We start from the raw sequence: 20,944 nt of genomic DNA, 5'->3' as shown, positions 1-20,944 counted from the left end.
TGTTGTAAATAATATATACTGTAAATGTATGTGTTTTGAAATGTGAAAAATATGACAAGTACTCATCCCACGCATTTGCGAGGTAGTCTACATTAAAGTTAAGATCGGCCTTCATGTAATATAAATATACATGATGTTAATATATATATATATATAATTTTTTTTTTATTCGGATCAGTTCACAAGTGATTCACTGAACCGAGCTGATCAGGTTCACGAGTTCATTCAGATTCCGAGCTGTTGGTGTAATGCAATGAAGTTAAATTGAATTCTGAGTTATATGATGCATAACTTGTTAGGCTCTGTGAACTGTCACTGCTTCTTCTTCTTAGATCCTCAGACCGCATCTATCTGCTGATGCTTCATTCGAGAGCGCGGTATGTGATTGTGAACGCGCGCGGCTCTACCTGTTAAAGAAGCGCGCAGGTGAGCAGGACCACGTGACCCTGTATTCCCAGCACAGGTTGATTCCTGGCGACGGACTCGGTTTATCCGCTGCGCACCTTCCGCGTTTACATCCAGCTGCTCAGAGAGACATGACACACAGCAGCTCCAGTCCATTTCACTCTCTCTGACGGTTAAAGTGAGTTTATTAACTTGACTAAAAACTTGTTTTTACTCGTATGAAAGGATTTATGAGAGGACGGCAATGTGGCGTTGTCATTTGATTCTCTATCTGACATGTCTAGCCTTTACTCGGTCTACAGGTGAGTCTCTATCTATCTATCTATCTATCTATCTATCTATCTATCTATCTATCTATCTATCTATCTATCATCTATCTATCATCTATCTATCTATCTATCTATCTATCTATCTATCTATCTATCTATCTATCTATCTATCTATCTATCTATCTATCGATGGTAGCGCCATCATAGTTTTACAAAACTATATTTGTATTTTTACTGCTGTTGCCCCTGTAAAACACTTTGACCTTCTGTTGGGTAAGTTGTCACAGTGGAATCTGCCATTACACAGGCTATTAATGAGTTTTCAGTGAAATGTTATAGTAATAATCGTGAGAGGAAAAAGAAATCTGAAATAGTAAAATGTGCAATAATGTCAAACCACTGCTGTGATCAATAAGTAGGCTACTGTGATTAATTTGACATAAGACAAGATGAAAATAGTCCTGTCCTAGAACATGGTTCAACCTTTATGTATATGACTGTAGTTTTATTGTTTTCACGTTTACATAACAAATATTGTGTGTGATGATGGCCTGATAACCCCTTACATTGAAGCTGTTTTTCCGGTCCATGTAAGCATTTATTCAGCATCTTGTTTGCCTACCAGAATGAAAACCCTCTCGAGCTGTAATGGGAACTTTGTACCCGGTAACGGCCTGTTTAGCTCAGCTGCCTCGATTAATGATTGAATGAAGTTATGGGCTGCTGTGCTGAACAGTGATCTTACTTAAACATGACACTGTGAAAAGATAGGCTATTGTAATACTGTAAAGTCCTATCAAGTGCATTCATAAAGCAAAAAGCATTTGTCAAACCTGTTGTCATGATTATACACAAATCGCTCTTCCATTTATATGAATTACCGGCATGTTGGCATTGTGTGTGTGTGTGTGTGTGTGTGTGTGTGTATAGTAGCTGTAATAGATCATGTGATTGACCTACATGAGTAAAAATGGCCGAAACTGAGCAATACTGTGTAAATTTGTTCTGGAACAAGAGTTTGTTCTGCTATGGTCAATATTTGTTTGCATAACAATGTTTTCCTTCTGCATAACTCTGAATCCTTGGTTTTGGCACTTATTAGTTTAGCTGACATATTTGTCCAAAGCCACTAACAGAGCAGTATTTTCTAGAAGGAAATTCTTCCTATTTTTTTTTTCTTCCTACATTATATACCTGCTTTGAATACAAGCAAATTTAGTTCTGCACTTTCGGTTTCATGCTTAATACTTTATTTCTATCGAACTGTCAAATGTCAGCTTTAAGAACTGGTTGAAGTTGGAAACATTTCGTTATGGATGTACAGTTAATCTGATTTTACATCTTATATTTACCAATGAAACAGTTTGGTTGGGTTCCTTGGCCTGAAACGCAGTACTTTACACAAGTACACAAATGCTGGGCCCGATCATTGCACGCCTACTGTCCCATTCTGCGTACCTTAACCTACTAACCATCACTGGGTGGTAAATAAAGTTTTAAATATGGATATTTTTCTTACACAAATGCAAGGCTTCACTTCAGATGCCCTTTATTAACCCTACGGAGCAGTGTGGAGCACTTTTTGTGATGGATGGATGCACTTTATTGAACTTATATTGGACTACTGAAGCTTAACAGGCATTCACTGCCATTATAAAGGTTGGAAGTGCCAGGACCTTTTTTTATTTAACTCTGATTGTATTAGTCTGAAAGAAGAAAATCCCACATACATAGGATGGCTTGAGAGTGAATAAATGATGGGGTAATATTGATTTTGAGTGAACTATCCCGTAAAGACTAACATATTCAATTTAGGTCTAAAACTTCAACTTGTTTAGAGTAAACTGGAGAAAAATATTTATCAATGGTCAAACTGACTATACTGACCTGATTATCTTGCTTCTGACCAATACAAGAAATCCCAACGTTTGTTGGTTGAAGGATTTATGGACCTACTCACAAACTCACATTGGAGTTTCCCAACCATGCTCCCGGGAATCTACATGTACAATATTTATGTTGGCAGTGAAGTCTATTAAACATCAGTATCTAAAATGGATACATTACTAGCCATTCTTTCAAATGAACCTTCATAATGAATGACCATTACATAAACTTTTTATGAACCCATTTCCATTTTATCACATAAAATACCATATCCATGTTGGCAGATATAGAATTTCTTTCTCAAATGTGGGAATATGAAGCAGTGCTGATGAGAAACAGCCTCACCGTTGAGTCAGAATAGGGTTTCACTCATCTCTCGTGAGATTGGATATCCTCCACAATACTCCAGCAACATTACTCCAAATAAAGAAGTCATTGTTTTTAGCTGAGCGTCATTCAGGTGTGCTCATTTCATAGAGATCTACCTGTATAAAGAATCTAACAGTTTACTTGGCACAAAGTGAGGTTTTATGCTTTGTAACACACTGATACTCACTTCTTTCTTTCTTTTTTTCTCTAAAAACAAAGATCTGCTTTGTAGCAGCACTCCAGAGTTCCAGCATGCTCAAACTCAATCAGTTTCAGTGGTTCTTGGCCACAGCACGGTCCTCACCTGCAAAGCCTCCATAGGTTTGAACCACACCAATCCAGACTGCAAAGACCACCTAGAGTGGATCAAAGATGGCACACCGCTTACCAACCTCACCAACTACCCTCAAAATATAAAAGACTGGTGGGTATATGATGCAATACAGTACCAAACACTGAATACATTCAATGTATTGTTTTTAAAATGCTATTATTAAGCTATTTTTAAGGTTCATAATATTGTCTGGAAGTCTCCTACAATAGCTTTACATGCATGCATGTATTCTCAAAATATGAATTTAATTCCCTTAACTTTCCAATGATTCTCAAACCATTCATTCGAAGCAGTTTGTGACTTTTTCTTAAAAATTCTGGATTCATATCTCGCAGTTATGACTTTTTTTCTAGCAATTCTGAGTATTCTGAGATACAAACTAGCAAGTGCAAGAAAAAGTCACTATACAGTATATAGTAGACGTACTTGGGAAATACAATGAGTAGTATGCTAATTTTGAACACAGCCGATATTGATGCTTGAAAAATGTTAACTGTTTGTTTAATCTGATTTTATATATACATAAACATTTGGCAGGCACCCTGATGATGGTCACATCATCAAGAGCAGTGAATTAACGCTGACTCTGAGAGATCAGGCTGATTTTGGTGTGTATTTCTGCACAGTGAGGAACAGCACAGCGCAATTCAACGTAAAGGAATACAGTAAGAAACAAATGACTTGTTTTAGCCTTTTACTATTGCCCCCATATTATATTATACTTTTCATATTCTTCATCTATTTATCCTTACAGTTGCCCTAAAAATAAAGTGTAAAATATTTTAAGTTTCTGTGTACTCGATAATAAGGTTTATCTAATTTTTTATCCACAGAATCCCCAAGTCACACCGGGGCAGTGGTGGCATCAGTGGTCCTGTTGCTTATACTGGCTCTGGCAGTGGTGGTCTATTCCAAGTGCCGACTCAACTTTAAACTGTGGTATAGGAACATTTATGGAGAGTATGAGCTTAATGGTTAGTCTGCATTCTGTATGTTAAAGCCCTTTATCATCTGTGACATGACATATCACTTCCATTTCATGATGATTTTTTTTTGCTGATTTTTTTTCTCAGATGGTAAAATGTATGATGCCTACATCTCATATGTCAACAATGAGAATGACAGGAAATTTGTCAACTTCATCCTGAAACCTCATTTGGAGAACAAGTACAGTCATAAACTGCTGCTCAATGACACAAACATCCTTCCTGGAGCCGGTAAATCTTCACTTACATTTATGCATTTAGCAGACGCTTTTATACAAAGCAACTTACAGTGCATTCAGGCTATAAATTTTTTTTTATCAGTATGTGTATTCCCTGGGAATTGAACCCATGTCATTTTGCACGGCTAACGCAATGCTTTACCACTGAATCACAGGAATAACAATCATAGTCAGATTTGAATGTCCATAGGATCTGTTAAATCAATCGCATGAATGTTTAAAGGTGCTGCATGTAATTGTTTTTGACTGTACTAAACCATAAAAATACTATATGTCTGTAGGTATTTAGGAAACATGTTAAGTTCACATACTACTTGTTTGTCCGAGAAGCAAATGCTACAGCCCGTTATTCTGCTTTAAAATGTGTATTCCGTGTCGGAATGTCTGTTCTTTTTTTAGGCCATGTCCACACGTACATGGATATTTTAATAAACAGAGTTTTCCTTCTTTCGTTTAAAAAAGAAATTCCGTATACATGAAAATGAAAATGTATGCTATGATGGACTTTCCAAAGCATGCCAAACCAACAGGTGGCGATATTATCTGCCTAACCTGATTTTACCAAGTGAGACATGTTCCTGGGACAACATCGTTGTTGACCAACATCGTTGTTGACCAACATCGTTGTTGACCATCGTTGTGCATATTATCTCAACTGAAAAGCCATGTTGGCCAATCGGAAGCCTGAAAAAGTTTCCAGTAGGCGGAGATAGCAGCCAGGCGGCAAGGAAGTCGACCGGAAGTTGAAGTCGGCCGCGTGCCTCCATCTTGTAGCAGAACTTCACTTGCGTTAGCATTCCCATTGACATCCCATTCATTTTGGCGTCACTTTGACAGCGAATAACTTTACATCTGAGGCGTTTAAAGACTCCATTTGTCCATTATTTATTTCTAAAGATACACGACAATGTATAAAGGGCTCCATTACCTTCTATGTTACATTATGGCCCCGTAGAAACAGTTTTTGTAAAAATAGGCTAACTATTGCGTCATAACCACTCGACTCTCTGTCGCATTACCGTACAGTTACAATTAATCAGAATACGTACTCCTGCTCACTCACGCCAAAGAACTCCCCGCTCAAGCTCGCCGTCTCTGCAAGATTAACGATGGCAGTTTGCACGCACAGCTACTAGAAGATTTACATCTGTCAGACAGGTTGCTGATGTCATCAAGCTTAGTTTGAGTCTGCGCGTCAGAAACGGGAGTGCTAAAAATAGCTAAAATGGGCTTCACTTTTCTCAATTGAGTTTCAATGGAGTCGCTGTGTCCATTTCTTTTAATGTCTATGGTTTCACTGTTTTTTTGAGAATCTCCACCCTGGGAAGCATTTTTAAAAAATTTTGGTTTCAGCGGCCTGGTGCTGCTTTTGTGTGTGGACGAACGGCCAAACCATGTAGAAAAAGCTGTGATTTTAAAAATAACCGCGTTCGTGTAGACAGGGCCTTAGTCTGTAGTATTTTGACACACAGGGTTGCCAGTTGATGGAAAACACAGCATATTGCAGCCATTAAGTGAGCAAATTAACCGGGTCAGAGATCGCAGATTCTACCTGAACTAAAAAGGCATCCATCTTAAAATCTCTGTGACTAGAGGCATATTAAAACACAGATGAACCAACTAATTCTGATAAACTTACAGTATAAAACTTGTTGCCCTCCATTGTCAGTTGTGCTCGTTCATGTTGCATATCCTCAATCTGGCAACCCGTGTGAACGGCAAGTCTGAGGAGGAGGCGGGAGAAACAAATCTCCAATATTTTGAAGGTTGTGGCTAGAAGGGATACAGCAAAAATGGAAGCTAACAATATATTGAATTTTCTACATATTAGATTTTTTTAATCACGTCTACACCTAGCCCAACCCTAAAAAGTACTCCTTACAAGAATAGAAAAATAGTAATTACTGTTGTACAGTATGTCAAAAAATCAAGCTGTATTGATGTGCACATGCCCAGTAGTTTTCGTGTATGCCGTCTAGTTGTAACCTATTTTGAATTTGGACTGCAGTACCCATTTCAACCACTAGCTGTCAATATTACATACTGCACCTTTAATTAATATCATATGTGAATAAAATTACATACAATAGTAAAGTTTCATATAGTAAAAGTCCATATGCGAAGTACAACTTTTCATTTTCATCATGTCTCATCTTCAGAGCCATCTGCAGAGCTGCTGATGAACATTAGTCGCTGTCGCCGGATGATTGTGGTTCTCTCTCAGTCGTACCTGGAGCAGGAATGGTGCACAACCAACTTTAGGTAAAATCGCGAGCGTATTTGCGTTACTTCACTTCGTTTATACTGTCTCGCACCCCACCCTGCTTTTATAAATATATAGTACAGTACTTAGCGTCAGTGTCCATTATTTAAAAAAGCTACATTTTGCAATGTGTTGTTCATTTATTGTCTGTACCAACGAAAAATTTAAGTATAAATAACATCAAATTAAATTCTGTAACACTTTAGTATAGGTAACACCTATTAGTTGCTTATTAGCATTCATATTACTAAAAGATTAGCCATGTATAAGTGCTAATTAAGAACATATTAATGCCTTATTCTACTTGACCTTATTTTACATCCCTAATCTTACCCAATACCTAAACCTAAAAACTAACTTACTATTAATAAGCAGCAAATTAAGAATTTATTGAGAGAAATGTCATAATTTCTATAATGTTGAACATTTTATACGGGCTTAATCAGTGTTGTTTAACATTAAATGTGCCTGTATGTATATAAAACCAAAAAAGGAGGATTTTAAATGTCTTTAAATGAGTTATTTTAGACTCTCATTTCACATTTGAAATGCATGATCAAAAAATAGTTTGTGCAGTGACACCTCAACTTTCACGTTCTTTGATCTTCTCTAATGCTATTATATTATGTCTTGGTCAATTTCCCGATTAATATTAGACAGTGTCCTAGTTTTAAACAGTGGAAGTTACATTTCAAAATATAGTTAAAAATGAGTTCAAGAAACATTTTTTTTCTTAATGACATGAGCTTTAATGTTAGATGCTGTTCTTAATTTTCAGACAGGGTCTGTGGCACTTGATGGAGCTGTCGAGGAAGCCCATCTTCATCATATATCAGTCACAGCAGAAGCACATGAGCCAGGACATCAGTCACCAGCTGAAACAACACCAGCCCCGAATCACAACCCTCACCTGGGGCGCACACTCCATAGTGAGACCCTCAGTGCACAAAACATCTGTGAGATTTAGGGTATGAAGAAGTCTAATCATTCTCATTCCCTTCCCACAGACCCCTTCTTCAGGCTTCTGGAAGGAGCTCGCGTTAGCAATGCCGCTCAAGGTGACATTTCACAGGGAATCTGCTGGTGATCCACAGACTCTGCTGCAGGGCGATGAAGATCCCATGCTCACGCAGCAGCCTGATTACCTGGACTGCAGACCGGATCCCGATCCCGCAGGAGACCTGGGTAACAAATGTGCTTATTTAACCAACAGAGTTTATCTTCAGTCATTGTCATTCTTTCAATGACATATGATCTGGATTACACTTCCTTTAAAGGGATAGTTCACCCAAATTATTCACTCATTTACTGTGTGACTTTTTATGCTGTGGATCACAAATTAAGGTATTTTGAAGAATGTTTCTTCAATTTATTTGTAGGTGAACTGTCCATTTAAGACAAACAGTACACTTTTAAACACTAAAGCTTACTTTATTATATTTAATGTGCAAATATCTTTAGATTTAGGCTTCTAAATTATTAACATGATCAAAACTTTACTGAAAAAAAAAAAAAAAACATTGTACACACTCTACTAGGTGCCTTCTGTTGTATAACTGATAGTTTATACTTTTGGTCACACTTTATTTTAAGGTCCGATTCTCACTATTAAATACAACCTTTGTCCTAATACACTGGTAATTAGCTGCTTATTAATATGCTAGTAATATGCACGTTAGTTAATAGAGAATTGGCCCTTAAAATTAAGTTACACAATTTTTTAGCACATAAAAAATTAAGCATCTTTTTTGCTGAATTCTATAATGATTTTTATAAAGTAAATGTATTTTTATAAAGTAAATACAAGGAATCACTTCATGAACATTTACTGAACTGAAGCAACTGTTTGATTATCCAGCCATTTTTAGTAAAAAAATGTGAGTATCAAACATGATCCATAAGACTTTTGATTTATATGTTCATCTCTCAGTCATCATATTATTGAGATAAAGATACAGAGTAAAAACTAATATTTATATTATGTCATTAAGTAATCTGCCACATTGTTATGAAGATCTCAAGGGCATTGCAAGCTGTCAGAATATCATCTTATTTTTTGGCCCTATAAATATCTGCAACTTCACCAAATTGCATATTTTCACATGTGTTTACAAATAAATTTTAAAAAAAAATTGTGTAATGTGATTCCTTCACAGGTTTGCGTTTGCCCATCTACAAGACCCTTCCTTCCAAAGCTCCTGTGCTTCCTGCAGATCCCAGTGTGATGGCTGAACCCAAACCCCCAGAGATAGATGTGTCTGACCTCGGCTCGAGGAACTACGCCGCACGCACTGACTTTTACTGCCTGGTCACGGAGGACGATATCTGAGGCACACTACTGTTCCCTTTTTGCACTTTTAAGTCACTTTTTGCCCAATGATTTCTTGTTACTGTCACTGTTTCTTTGTTTTTGTTTATCTACACCTGTACGATCATGCATGCACAATACTTTATGCTAATTTCTTTTATAACATCTCATGTACAGTCATAGGGATTTTGGCTCTGTACATATTTTAATAAAGTTATTCTATATACATTAATAGGCTAAAACAGTACATGTTCATAGTATTCTTAAAAACTGTACTGAAAAAGCATAGTTCATATATATGAAAGCATCAGGTGTCCATAAGTAATATTCGCAACAAAAAGACAAACAAGCGCATAGGTCATGTGATATAAATTATCAACTCTATCTAAATTATGAATAACCTTCATCTGGACGGCAGTGGGACTTTAATGCGGACGAAGGGAGGGAGACGCTGCACGTTCACATTCCCTCCCCTTCCCAGCTACAGTTTTACACATTTATATTTGATCATGTATTGAAGAGTGCAATACATTTTTGTAAATAAAGTAATTTGGATTTTAAATGTTAGCAGAATAAAGAGTGAGTTAAAGATATGCCCAACATGCAATTATAGTCATCACATTGTTTCAATTGAAGGTTTTTAAAAAAAAACTTAAATATGTAATGTAAATATACTTCAATTTTCTACTATTCTGTCTGTCAGATACTGTATCTGGACCAATTTTTAAATGCTATGAAAATGTGGTTAGTAATAGTACTTATGTTTTTTGGAAGAATAACTTTATTATTGAAAAATATATTTACATAGTTTATTTTCAATGGTTTGTTTTATTGCTATAATATGATCATGGATATGGTGCTGCGGTGGACCGGGACACGTCTGTAGAGCGTGGCTGGAGCTAGAGTTGTACTGTGATGATGAGGTTCTTAGGCTGTGGCTCTGACATTGCTGCTGAATGTTATCATTAAAATAAAATAGCCAGGGCCCGTATGTATAAAACTACTCAGAAATAGTCTTAAGAATAATCTTAAGCTTTGATTTAGTAAAAAGTAGGACTTTTCTAAGAGTAGGTGATTCTTAAGTGTTGACTGAGGTGACACTTGAGTGATGTAAAGTCATAGCAGCACAACACCAATCATTTAATGTAACTACAATAAAATTATTCATTAAGTATTTTTTGTGTTGAGTAGTAAAATCAGGATTTTAGTTTTAAGGAGGTTCGAATGTCTCTAGCCTTCCTCTCTGTGTGTTGATCAGGACACAGGAGTGGATTACGGGTCAGATTCGAAGGGGTTTAATGAATACTGCAGAGGTTTATTGGGTATGGGTGTTTGTGGTTCTACAATAAGCAAATAAAGAAATAATCAGTGTTTAAATAACAGTTATATCAAAGTATACAATCTCAATATGTTTAAGAATAAAGTATATATATATATATATATATATATATATATATATAGTAGCTAATATGCCATATGAATATAATTCACATTTTACGCCGCACAAAGGCACTCAACTGGAATCACAGCTGATCAACAATTTCAACAGTAGACTAGATGGGGGTGGGTTTGGAGTAAATTTCAATACATGGGTCAGTAAAAGTAATCCACAATTTCACGGGTCACTATGAACATTCAAGTCACTCTAAAATGACGACGCACTCACAGCAGCAGAACTGTACAGATGCTGGACATCCACACACCACGCCACAGTATTATCAGATAACAAATTGTGGTGGAAAACTTCAATGAACATTGCTTCTGTATACCTATATATGCATGTGTTTTCTTAGAATTGCTGTTTCTTAGAATACACAGATGTCTGAGTATGACCTGAGAGGGTCATTGGGCCTTATAGTTGGGGGTGGGGGGGGGGGGGCAATGTCTGAGGATGACCTGAGGGGGTAGTCCTAAATGTGTGAGAAACAGCCCAGTTCCTTGTTATGTGTGGAAATTTACAGCTGCTATCTTGCCTTGCCTTGCCTTACATCAAAACATGTTGGAAACGTTTGTGTACATTGAACATCTTGTTACAATCTAGTGTTTATGAAACAGTCGCAGTTAATACTTTGTCTTTTTTGTCAAGAAGTGTCTGGTAAATGCAAGAAACTTACTTTGGCCAGTGCAACGCTGTTTTCACCATCCGGAGGCTTGTAGATGGACCTAGCCACAACAGAAAGCCTCATAACTTTCCAAAGACCTGTGGCTTTTAAACTCCTGCATTGTGTAGTAACTTCGACCACAAACATGATAATTCACAATGTCCATATATGTGCGTGGAGGTAAATGGTTCAGCTCTATGTGCCACTCCGCTGCAGGGAGCTCGTATGGGTCAATATTTTGGATGCCTGAGAGCTTCTCCAAAAATAACTGTATTCAATTGTTCCTATGTTTCCCATATGTATCATGTGAGGTATTGGAGCAGTTTTTTAACGCAGCAGTGACTTCCAGGCTTGGTAAAACGAAAATTGCGAAAACCTCCTCTACTACCGAGTTAACAACACATGTAAACAATCATGTTTGGCCGTCGGGATCCTGCCAACATGGCGGAGACTGTGATATCAAGGGGAGGGGCTCTGTACTATGATGACAACTCCTTACTCAATTATTTTATATATTGTGATGGGGTGAAGAAGTACACGACACGAGGATCAAGGTGAGTTCCCCAAAGGGTGGATTTTATTGACCAACGTGAGGGGAAATATAGCCAACGTGAGGGGTTTCCGGTGCTCGGCCTTCTTTCTCTTTCTCTCTTTCTTTCGGTGCACAGTGCTCTGTGGGTCTGTGTAGTCCGTGTCTGTCGAGGGCTGGCGGTCACACGCTGCTGTCTGGAGGGGAACAACAGAGAAACATTAGCCAAATATTTGGAGACATCTCTCGCCACTCTGTTGGTGCAGCTTATAAACCTTTAGACGGTAAGAGTCCCATACTAAGGATAAAAGTCGCAAACTAAAGGTAACTGTCGTAGACTAAATGTAAGAGTCGTAGACTAAAGGTGAGAATCTCAGAGCAACTATTACCTTTAGTCTACAATTCTTACCTTTAGTCCAAAACCTTTATTTATAGACTGTAACTCTTACCTTTAGTCTACAACTACTATTTTTAGTCAATAACTCTTACCTTTAGTCTGCAATTCTTACCTTTAGTATGCAAATCTTACCTTTAGCCTTCGACTCTTACCTGTAGTTTGCGACTCTTACCTTTAGTTTGCGACGCTTACCTTTAGTCTTCACTCTTATCTTTAGTCTACGACTATTACCTTTAGTCTACAATTCTTACCTTAAGTCCAAAACCCTTATTTTTAGTCTGAAACTCTTACCTTTAGTCCACAAACCTTGTTTAGTTTGTTACTCACCTTTAATCCAAATCCCTTATTTCTAGTCTGTAATGCTTACCTTTAGTCTACAACTACTATTTTTAGTCAATAACTCTTACCTTTAGTCTGCCACGCTTACCTTTAGTATGCAAATCTTACCTTTAGTCTTCGACTCTTACCTTTAGTCTATGACCCTTACCTTTAGTCTGAGACTCTTACCTTTAGTTTTCAACTCTTACCTTTAGTCTACGACTCTTACCTTTATTTTGCGACGCTTACCTTTAGTCTTCAACTCTTACCTTTAGTCTGCGACTCTTACCTTTAGTCTGCAACTCTTACCTTTAGTCTGCAAATCTTACCTTTAGTCTTCGACTCTTACCTGTAGTTTACGACTCTTACCTTTAGTTTGCGACCTTACCTTTAGTCTTCACTCTTATCTTTAGTCTACGACTATTACCTTTAGTCTACAATTCTTACCTTAAGTCCAAAATCCTTATTTTTAGTCTGTAACTCTTACCTTTAGTCTACAACTCTTACCTTTAGTCTGCAACTCTTACCTTTAGTCTGCAACTCTTACCTTTAGTCTACAATTCTTACCTTTAGTCTAAAACCCTTAGTTTTAGTCTGTTAGTCTTACCTTTAGTCTACAACTACTATTTTTAGTCAATAACTTACCTTTAGTCTTCGACTCTTACCTTTAGTCTTCGACTCTTACCTTTAGTCGTTGTCTCTTACCTTTAGTTTGTGATGCTTACCTTCAGTTTGAGACTATTATGTTTAATCTACGACTCTTACGTTTACTCTGAGATTCTTACCTTTAGTCTTCACTCTTATCTTTAGTCTACGACTATTACCTTTAGTCTACAGTTCTTACCTTAAGTCCAAAACCCTTATTTTTAGTCTGTAACTCTTACCTTTACTCCACAAACCTTATGTTTAGTTTGTTACTCACCTTTAATCCAAATCCCTTATTTCTAGTCTGTAATGCTTACCTTTAGTCTACAACTACTATTTTTAGTCAATAACTTACCTTTAGTCTTCGACTCTTACCTTTAGTCTTCGACTCTTACCTTTAGTCGTTGTCTCTTACCTTTAGTTTGTGATGCTTACCTTCAGTTTGAGACTATTATGTTTAATCTACGACTCTTACGTTTACTCTGAGATTCTTACCTTTAGTCTTCACTCTTATCTTTAGTCTACGACTATTACCTTTAGTCTACAGTTCTTACCTTAAGTCCAAAACCCTTATTTTTAGTCTGTAACTCTTACCTTTAGTCCACAAACCTTATGTTTAGTTTGTTACTCACCTTTAATCCAAATCCCTTATTTCTAGTCTGTAATGCTTACCTTTAGTCTACAACTACTATTTTTAGTCAATAACTCTTATCTTTAGTCTGCCACGCTTACCTTTAGTATGCAAATCTTACCTTTAGTCTTCGACTCTTACCTTTAGTCTATGACTCTTACCTTTTGTCTGAGACTCTTACCTTAAGTCTTCAACTCTTACCTTTAGTCTACGACTCTTACCTTTAGTCTGCGACGCTTACCTTTAGTCTTCAACTCTTACCTTTAGTCAACACCTCTTACCTTTAGTCTGCAACTCTTACCTTTAGTCTACAACTACTATTTTTAGTCAATAAGTCTTACCTTTAGTCTGCGACTCTTACCTTTAGTATGCGAATCTTACCTTTAGCTTGCGACACTTACCTTTAGTATACGACTCTTACCTTTAGTTTGCAACGCTTACCTTTAGTCTTCAATTCTTACCTTTAGTCTACGACTCTTACCTTTAGTCTGAGACTCTTACCTTTAGTTTGTGACTTTTACCTTTATTCTGCGACTCTTAGCTTTAGTCTATGCGTCTTACCTTTAGTCTATGTCACTTACCTTTAGTTTGCGACCCTTACCTTTAGTTTAGAGTCTTACCTTTAGTTTGAGACTCTTACCTTTAGTCTATGACTCTTATTTTTATTCTGTGACTCTTACCTTTAACCTTTGACTCTTATCTTTAGTTTGGGACACTTACCTTTAGTTTACGACTCTTACCTTTAGTTTGCAATGCTTACCTTTAGTCTTCAACTCTTACCTTTAGTCTACGACTCTTACCTTTAGTCTGAGACTCTTATCTTTAGTTTGCGACACTTACCTTTATTTTATGACACTTACCTTTAGTTTGCGATGCTTACCTTTATTCTTCGACTCTTACCTTTAGTCTGATACTCTTACTTTTAGTTTGTGACTTTTATCTTTATTCTGTGACTCTTAGCTTTAGTCTACACCTCTTATTTTTGGTCTGCAACTCTTACCTTTAGTATGCGAATCTTACCTTTAGTCTTCGACTACTATTTTTAGTCAATAACTCTTACCTTTAGTCTGCGCCTCTTACCTTTAGTATGCGAATCTTACCTTTAGTCTTCGACTACTATTTTTAGTCAGTTACTCTTACCTTAATTCTGCGACTCTAACCTTTAGTCTATGACTCTTACCTTTAGTCTACGACACTTACCTCCAGTTTGCAACACTTACCTTTAGTTTACGACTCTTAGCTGTAGTCTACGACTCTTACCTTTAGTCTACAACACTTACCTTTAGTTTGTGACTTTTATCTTTAGTCTGAGACTCTTACCTTTAGTCTACGACTCTTACAATTAGTCTGCAACACTTACCTTTAGTCAATAGCTCTTACCTTTAGTCTGCAACTCTTATTTTTATTTAACTCTTAACTTTATTCTGCGACCCTAACCTTTAGTCTACGACTCTTACCTTTAGTCTTTGACACTTACCTTTAGTTTGCGACTTTTATCTTTAGTTTGCGTCCCTTACTTTTAGTTTACGACTCTTACCTTTAGTTTGCGACGCTTACCTTTAGTTTGCGACGCTTACCTTTAGACTTCAACTCTTATTTTTATTTAACTTTTACCTTTATTCTGCGACACTTACCTGTAGTCTACGACTCTTACCTTTAGTCTACGACACTTACCTTTAGTTTGCGACTTTTATCTTTAGTTTTCGTCCCTTACCTATAGTTTACGACTCTTACCTTTAGTTTGCGACGCTTACCTTTATTTTGCGACGCTTACCTTTAGACTTCAACTCTTACCTTTAGTCTACAACTCTTACCTTTAGTCTGAGACTCTTACCTTTAGTTTATGACTTTTATCTTTATTCTGTGACTCTTAGCTTTAGTCTACGCCTCTTACCTTTAGTCTGCAACTCTTACCTTTAGTCTACAACTACTATTTTTAGTCAATAAGTCTTACCTTTAGTCTGCGACTCTTACCTTTAGTATTAGAATCTTACCTTTAGTCTTCGACTACTATTTTTCATCAATAACTCTTACCTTAATTCTGCGACTCTTACCTTTAGTCTACGACTCTTACCTTTATTCTGCAACACCTACCTTTAGTCTACGGCTCTTACCTTTAGTCTACGACACTTACCTTTAGTTTGCGACTTTTATCTTTAGTTTGCGACGCTTACCTTTATTCTGCAACACCTACCTTTAGTCTACGGCTCTTACCTTTAGTCTACGACACTTACCTTTAGTTTGCGACTTTTATCTTTAGTTTGCGACGCTTACCTTTAGACTTCAACTCTTACCTTTAGTCTACAACTCTTACCTTTAGTCTGAGACTCTTACCTTTAGTTTATGACTTTTATCTTTATTCTGTGACTCTTAGCTTTAGTCTATGCCTCTTACCTTTAGTCTGCAACTCTTACCTTTAGTCTACAACTACTATTTTTAGTCAATAAGTCTTACCTTTAGTCTGCGACTCTTACCTTTAGTATTCGAATCTTACCTTTAATCTTCGACTACTATTTTTCATCAATAACTCTTACCTTAATTCTGCGACTCTTACCTTTAGTCTACGACTCTTACCTTTATTCTCCAACACCTACCTTTAGTCTACGGCTCTTACCTTTAGTCTACAACACTTACCTTTAGTTTGCGACTTTTATCTTTAGTTTGCGACGCTTACCTTTAGTTTACGACTCTTACCTTTAGTTTGCGATGCTAACCTTTAGACTTCAACTTTTACCTTTAGTATACGACTCTTACCTTCAGTCTGAGACTCTTACCTTCAGTCTACGACACTTACCTTCAGTTTGCAACACTTACGTTTAGTTTACGACTCTTAGCTTTAGTCTACAACTCTTACCTTTAGTCTACGACACTTACCTTTAGTTTGTGACTTTTATCTTTAGTATGGGACTCTTACCTTTAGTCTACGACTCTTACCTTTAGTCTGAGACTCTTAACTTTAGTTTGTGACATTTATATTTATTCTGCGACTCTTAGCTTTAGTCTACGCCTCTTACCTTTAGTCTGCAACTCTTACCTTTAGTCTACAACTACTATTTTTTTGTCAATAACTCTTACCTTAATTCTGCGACTCTTACCTTTAGTCTACGACACTTACCTTCAGTTTACGACTCATAGCTGTAGTACACGACTCTTACCTTTAGTTTGCGACACTTACCTTTAGTTTACGATTCTTACCTTTAGTTTGCGACGCTTACCTTTAGTCTTCAACTCTTACCTTTAGTCTACGACTCTTACCTTTACTCTGAGACTCTTACCTTTAGTTTGTGACATTTATCTTTATTCTGCGACTCTTAGCTTTAGTCTACAACTCTTACCTTTACTCCACAATCCTTATTTTTAGTTTGTAACTCTTACCTTTAGTCTACAACTACTATTATTAGTCAATAACTCTTACCTTTATTCTGCGACACTTACCTTTAGTCTACGACTCTTGCAATTAGTCTGCAACACTTACCTTTAGTCAATAGCTCTTACCTTTAGTCTGCAACTCTTATTTTTATTGAACTCTTACCTTTATTCTGCGACACTTACCTTTAGTCTATGATTCTTACCTTTAGTCTACGACACTTACCTTTAGTTTGCGACCTTTATCTTTAGTTTGCGACCCTTACCTTTAGTTTACGACTCTTAGCTTTAGTTTGCGACGCTTACCTTTAGACTTCAACTCTAACCTTTAGTCTACGACTCTTACCTTTAGTCTGAGACTCTTACCTTTAGTCTATGACTCTTATTTTTATTCTGTGACTCTTACCTTTAATCTTTGACTCTTATCTTTAGTCTATGACTCTTACCAGTTTGCGACTTTTATCATTAGTTTGTGACCCTTACCTTTAGTTTACGACTCTTACCTTTATTTTGCGATGCTTACCTTTAGACTTCAACTCTTACCTTTAGTCTACGACTCTTAGCTTTAGTCTGAGACTCTTACCTTTAGTTTATGACTTTTATCTTTATTCTGTGACTCTTAGCTTTAGTCTACGCCTCTTACCTTTAGTCTGCAACTCTTACCTTTAGTCTACAACTACTATTTTTAGTCAATAAGTCTTACCTTTAGTCTGCGACTCTTACCTTTAGTATGCGAATCTTACCTTTAGTCTACGACTCTTACCTTTATTCTGCAACACCTACCATTAGTCTACCGCTCTTACCTTTAGTCTACGACACTTACCTTTAGTTTGTGACTTTTATCTTTAGTTTGCGATGCTTACCTTTAGTTTACGACTCTTACCTTTAGTTTGCGATGCTTACCTTTAGACTTCAACTTTTACCTTTAGTATACGACTCTTACCTTCAGTCTGAGACTCTTACCTTTAGTCTATGACTCTTATTTTTATTCTATAACTCTTACCTTAATTCTGCGACTCTTACCTTTAGTCTACGACACTTACCTTCAGTTTGCAACACTTACGTTTAGTTTACGACTCTTAGCTTTAGTCTACAACTCTTACCTTTAGTCTACGACACTTACCTTTAGTTTGTGACTTTTATCTTTAGTCTGGGACTCTTACCTTTAGTCTACGACTCTTACCTTTAGTCTGAGACTCTTACCTTTAGTTTGTGACATTTATCTTTATTCTGCGACTCTTAGCTTTAGTCTACGCCTCTTACCTTTAGTCTGCAACTCTTACCTTTAGTCTACAACTACTATTTTTAGTCAATAACTCTTACCTTAATTCTACGACTCTTACCTTTAGTCTACGACACTTACCTTTAGTTTACGACTCATAGCTGTAGTACACGACTCTTACCTTTAGTTTGCGACACTTACCTTTAGTTTACGATTCTTACCTTTAGTTTGCGACGCTTACCTTTAGTCTTCAACTCTTACCTTTAGTCTACGACTCTTACCTTTACTCTGAGACTCTTACCTTTAGTTTGTGACATTTATCTTTATTCTGCGACTCTTAGCTTTAGTCTACAACTCTTACCTTTACTCCACAATCCTTATTTTTAGTTTGTAACTCTTACCTTTAGTCTACAACTACTATTATTAGTCAATAACTCTTACCTTTATTCTGCGACACTTACCTTTAGTCTACGACTCTTGCAATTAGTCTGCAACACTTACCTTTAGTCAATAGCTCTTACCTTTAGTCTGCAACTCTTATTTTTATTGAACTCTTACCTTTATTCTGCGACACTTACCTTTAGTCTATGATTCTTACCTTTAGTCTACGACACTTACCTTTAGTTTGCGACTTTTATCTTTAGTTTGCGACCCTTACCTTTAGTTTACGACTCTTAGCTTTAGTTTGCGACGCTTACCTTTAGACTTCAACTCTAACCTTTAGTGTACGACTCTTACCTTTAGTCTGAGACTCTTACCTTTAGTCTATGACTCTTATTTTTATTCTGTGACTCTTACCTTTAATCTTTGACTCTTATCTTTAGTCTATGACTCTTACCAGTTTGCGACTTTTATCATTAGTTTGTGACCCTTACCTTTAGTTTACGACTCTTACCTTTATTTTGCGATGCTTACCTTTAGACTTCAACTCTTACCTTTAGTCTACGACTCTTAGCTTTAGTCTGAGACTCTTACCTTTAGTTTATGACTTTTATCTTTATTCTGTGACTCTTAGCTTTAGTCTACGCCTCTTACCTTTAGTCTGCAACTCTTACCTTTAGTCTACAACTACTATTTTTAGTCAATAAGTCTTACCTTTAGTCTGCGACTCTTACCTTTAGTATGCGAATCTTACCTTTAGTCTACGACTCTTACCTTTATTCTGCAACACCTACCATTAGTCTACCGCTCTTACCTTTAGTCTACGACACTTACCTTTAGTTTGTGACTTTTATCTTTAGTTTGCGATGCTTACCTTTAGTTTACGACTCTTACCTTTAGTTTGCGATGCTTACCTTTAGACTTCAACTTTTACCTTTAGTATACGACTCTTACCTTCAGTCTGAGACTCTTACCTTTAGTCTATGACTCTTATTTTTATTCTATAACTTTTACCTTAATTCTGCGACTCTTACCTTTAGTCTACGACACTTACCTTCAGTTTGCAACACTTACGTTTAGTTTACGACTCTTAGCTTTAGTCTACAACTCTTACCTTTAGTCTACGACACTTACCTTTAGTTTGTGACTTTTATCTTTAGTCTGGGACTCTTACCTTTAGTCTACGACTCTTACCTTTAGTCTGAGACTCTTACCTTTGTTTGTGACATTTATCTTTATTCTGCGACTCTTAGCTTTAGTCTACGCCTCTTACCTTTAGTCTGCAACTCTTACCTTTAGTCTACAACTACTATTTTTAGTCAATAACTCTTACCTTAATTCTACGACTCTTACCTTTAGTCTACGACACTTACCTTCATTTTGCAACACTTACCTTTAGTTTACGACTCATAGCTGTAGTACACGACTCTTACCGTTAGTTTGCGACACTTACCTTTAGTTTACGATTCTTACCTTTAGTTTGCGACACTTACCTTTAGTCTTCAACTCTTATCTTTAGTCTACGACTCTTACCTTTAGTCTACGACTCTTACCTTTAGTCTGAGACTCTTACCTTTAGTTTGTGACATTTATCTTTATTCTGCGACTCTTAGCTTTAGTCTACGCCTCTTACCTTTAGTCTGCAACTCTTACCTTTAGTCTACAACTACTATTTTTAGTCAATAACTCTTACCTTAATTCTGCGACTCTTACCTTTAGTCTACGACACTTACCTTCAGTTTGCAACACTTACCTTTAGTTTACGACTCATAGCTGTAGTACACGACTCTTACCGTTAGTTTGCGACACTTACCTTTAGTTTACGATTCTTACCTTTAGTTTGCGACACTTACCTTTAGTCTTCAACTCTTATCTTTAGTCTACGACTCTTACCTTTAGTCTACGACTCTTACCTTTAGTCTGAGACTCTTACCTTTAGTTTGTGACATTTATCTTTATTCTGCGACTCTTAGCTTTAGTCTAAGCCTCTTACCTTTAGTCTGCAACTCTTACCTTTAGTCTACAACTACTATTTTTAGTCAATAACTCTTACCTTAATTCTGCGACTCTTACCTTTAGTTTGTGACATTTATCTTTATTCTGCGACTCTTAGCTTTAGTCTACGCTTCTTACCTTTAGTCTGAGACTCTTACCTTTAGTCTACAACTACTATTTTTAGTCAATAACTCTTACCTTTATTCTGCGACACTTACCTTTAGTCTACGACTCTTGCAATTAGTCTGCAACTCTTAGCTTTAGTCTACGCCTCTTACCTTTAGTCTGCAACTCTTAC

The 20,944-nt window shown here is 36.7% G+C and overlaps 1 protein-coding gene across 1 annotated transcript; it reads left to right on the top strand.

The window, feature by feature from the left end:
• Positions 1-472: 472 nt before the first annotated feature.
• On the top strand, positions 473-10,234 carry sigirr (single immunoglobulin and toll-interleukin 1 receptor (TIR) domain). Its single transcript, XM_052544651.1, has 9 exons — positions 473-707; positions 3,150-3,354; positions 3,802-3,929; positions 4,098-4,238; positions 4,338-4,481; positions 6,649-6,751; positions 7,531-7,681; positions 7,760-7,937; positions 8,909-10,234. The coding sequence occupies exons 1-9, from the start codon at positions 650-652 to the stop codon at positions 9,079-9,081; spliced, it is 1,281 nt and encodes a 426-aa protein (XP_052400611.1). The 5' UTR covers positions 473-649; the 3' UTR covers positions 9,082-10,234.
• Positions 10,235-20,944: the final 10,710 nt, after the last annotated feature.

Source organism: Carassius gibelio, chromosome A25, assembly GCF_023724105.1.
Source record: "Carassius gibelio isolate Cgi1373 ecotype wild population from Czech Republic chromosome A25, carGib1.2-hapl.c, whole genome shotgun sequence".
Taxonomy (NCBI): domain Eukaryota; kingdom Metazoa; phylum Chordata; class Actinopteri; order Cypriniformes; family Cyprinidae; genus Carassius; species Carassius gibelio.
Note: the sequence above shows the minus strand (reverse complement) of the source record. Positions and strands in the feature narration are given on the sequence as shown.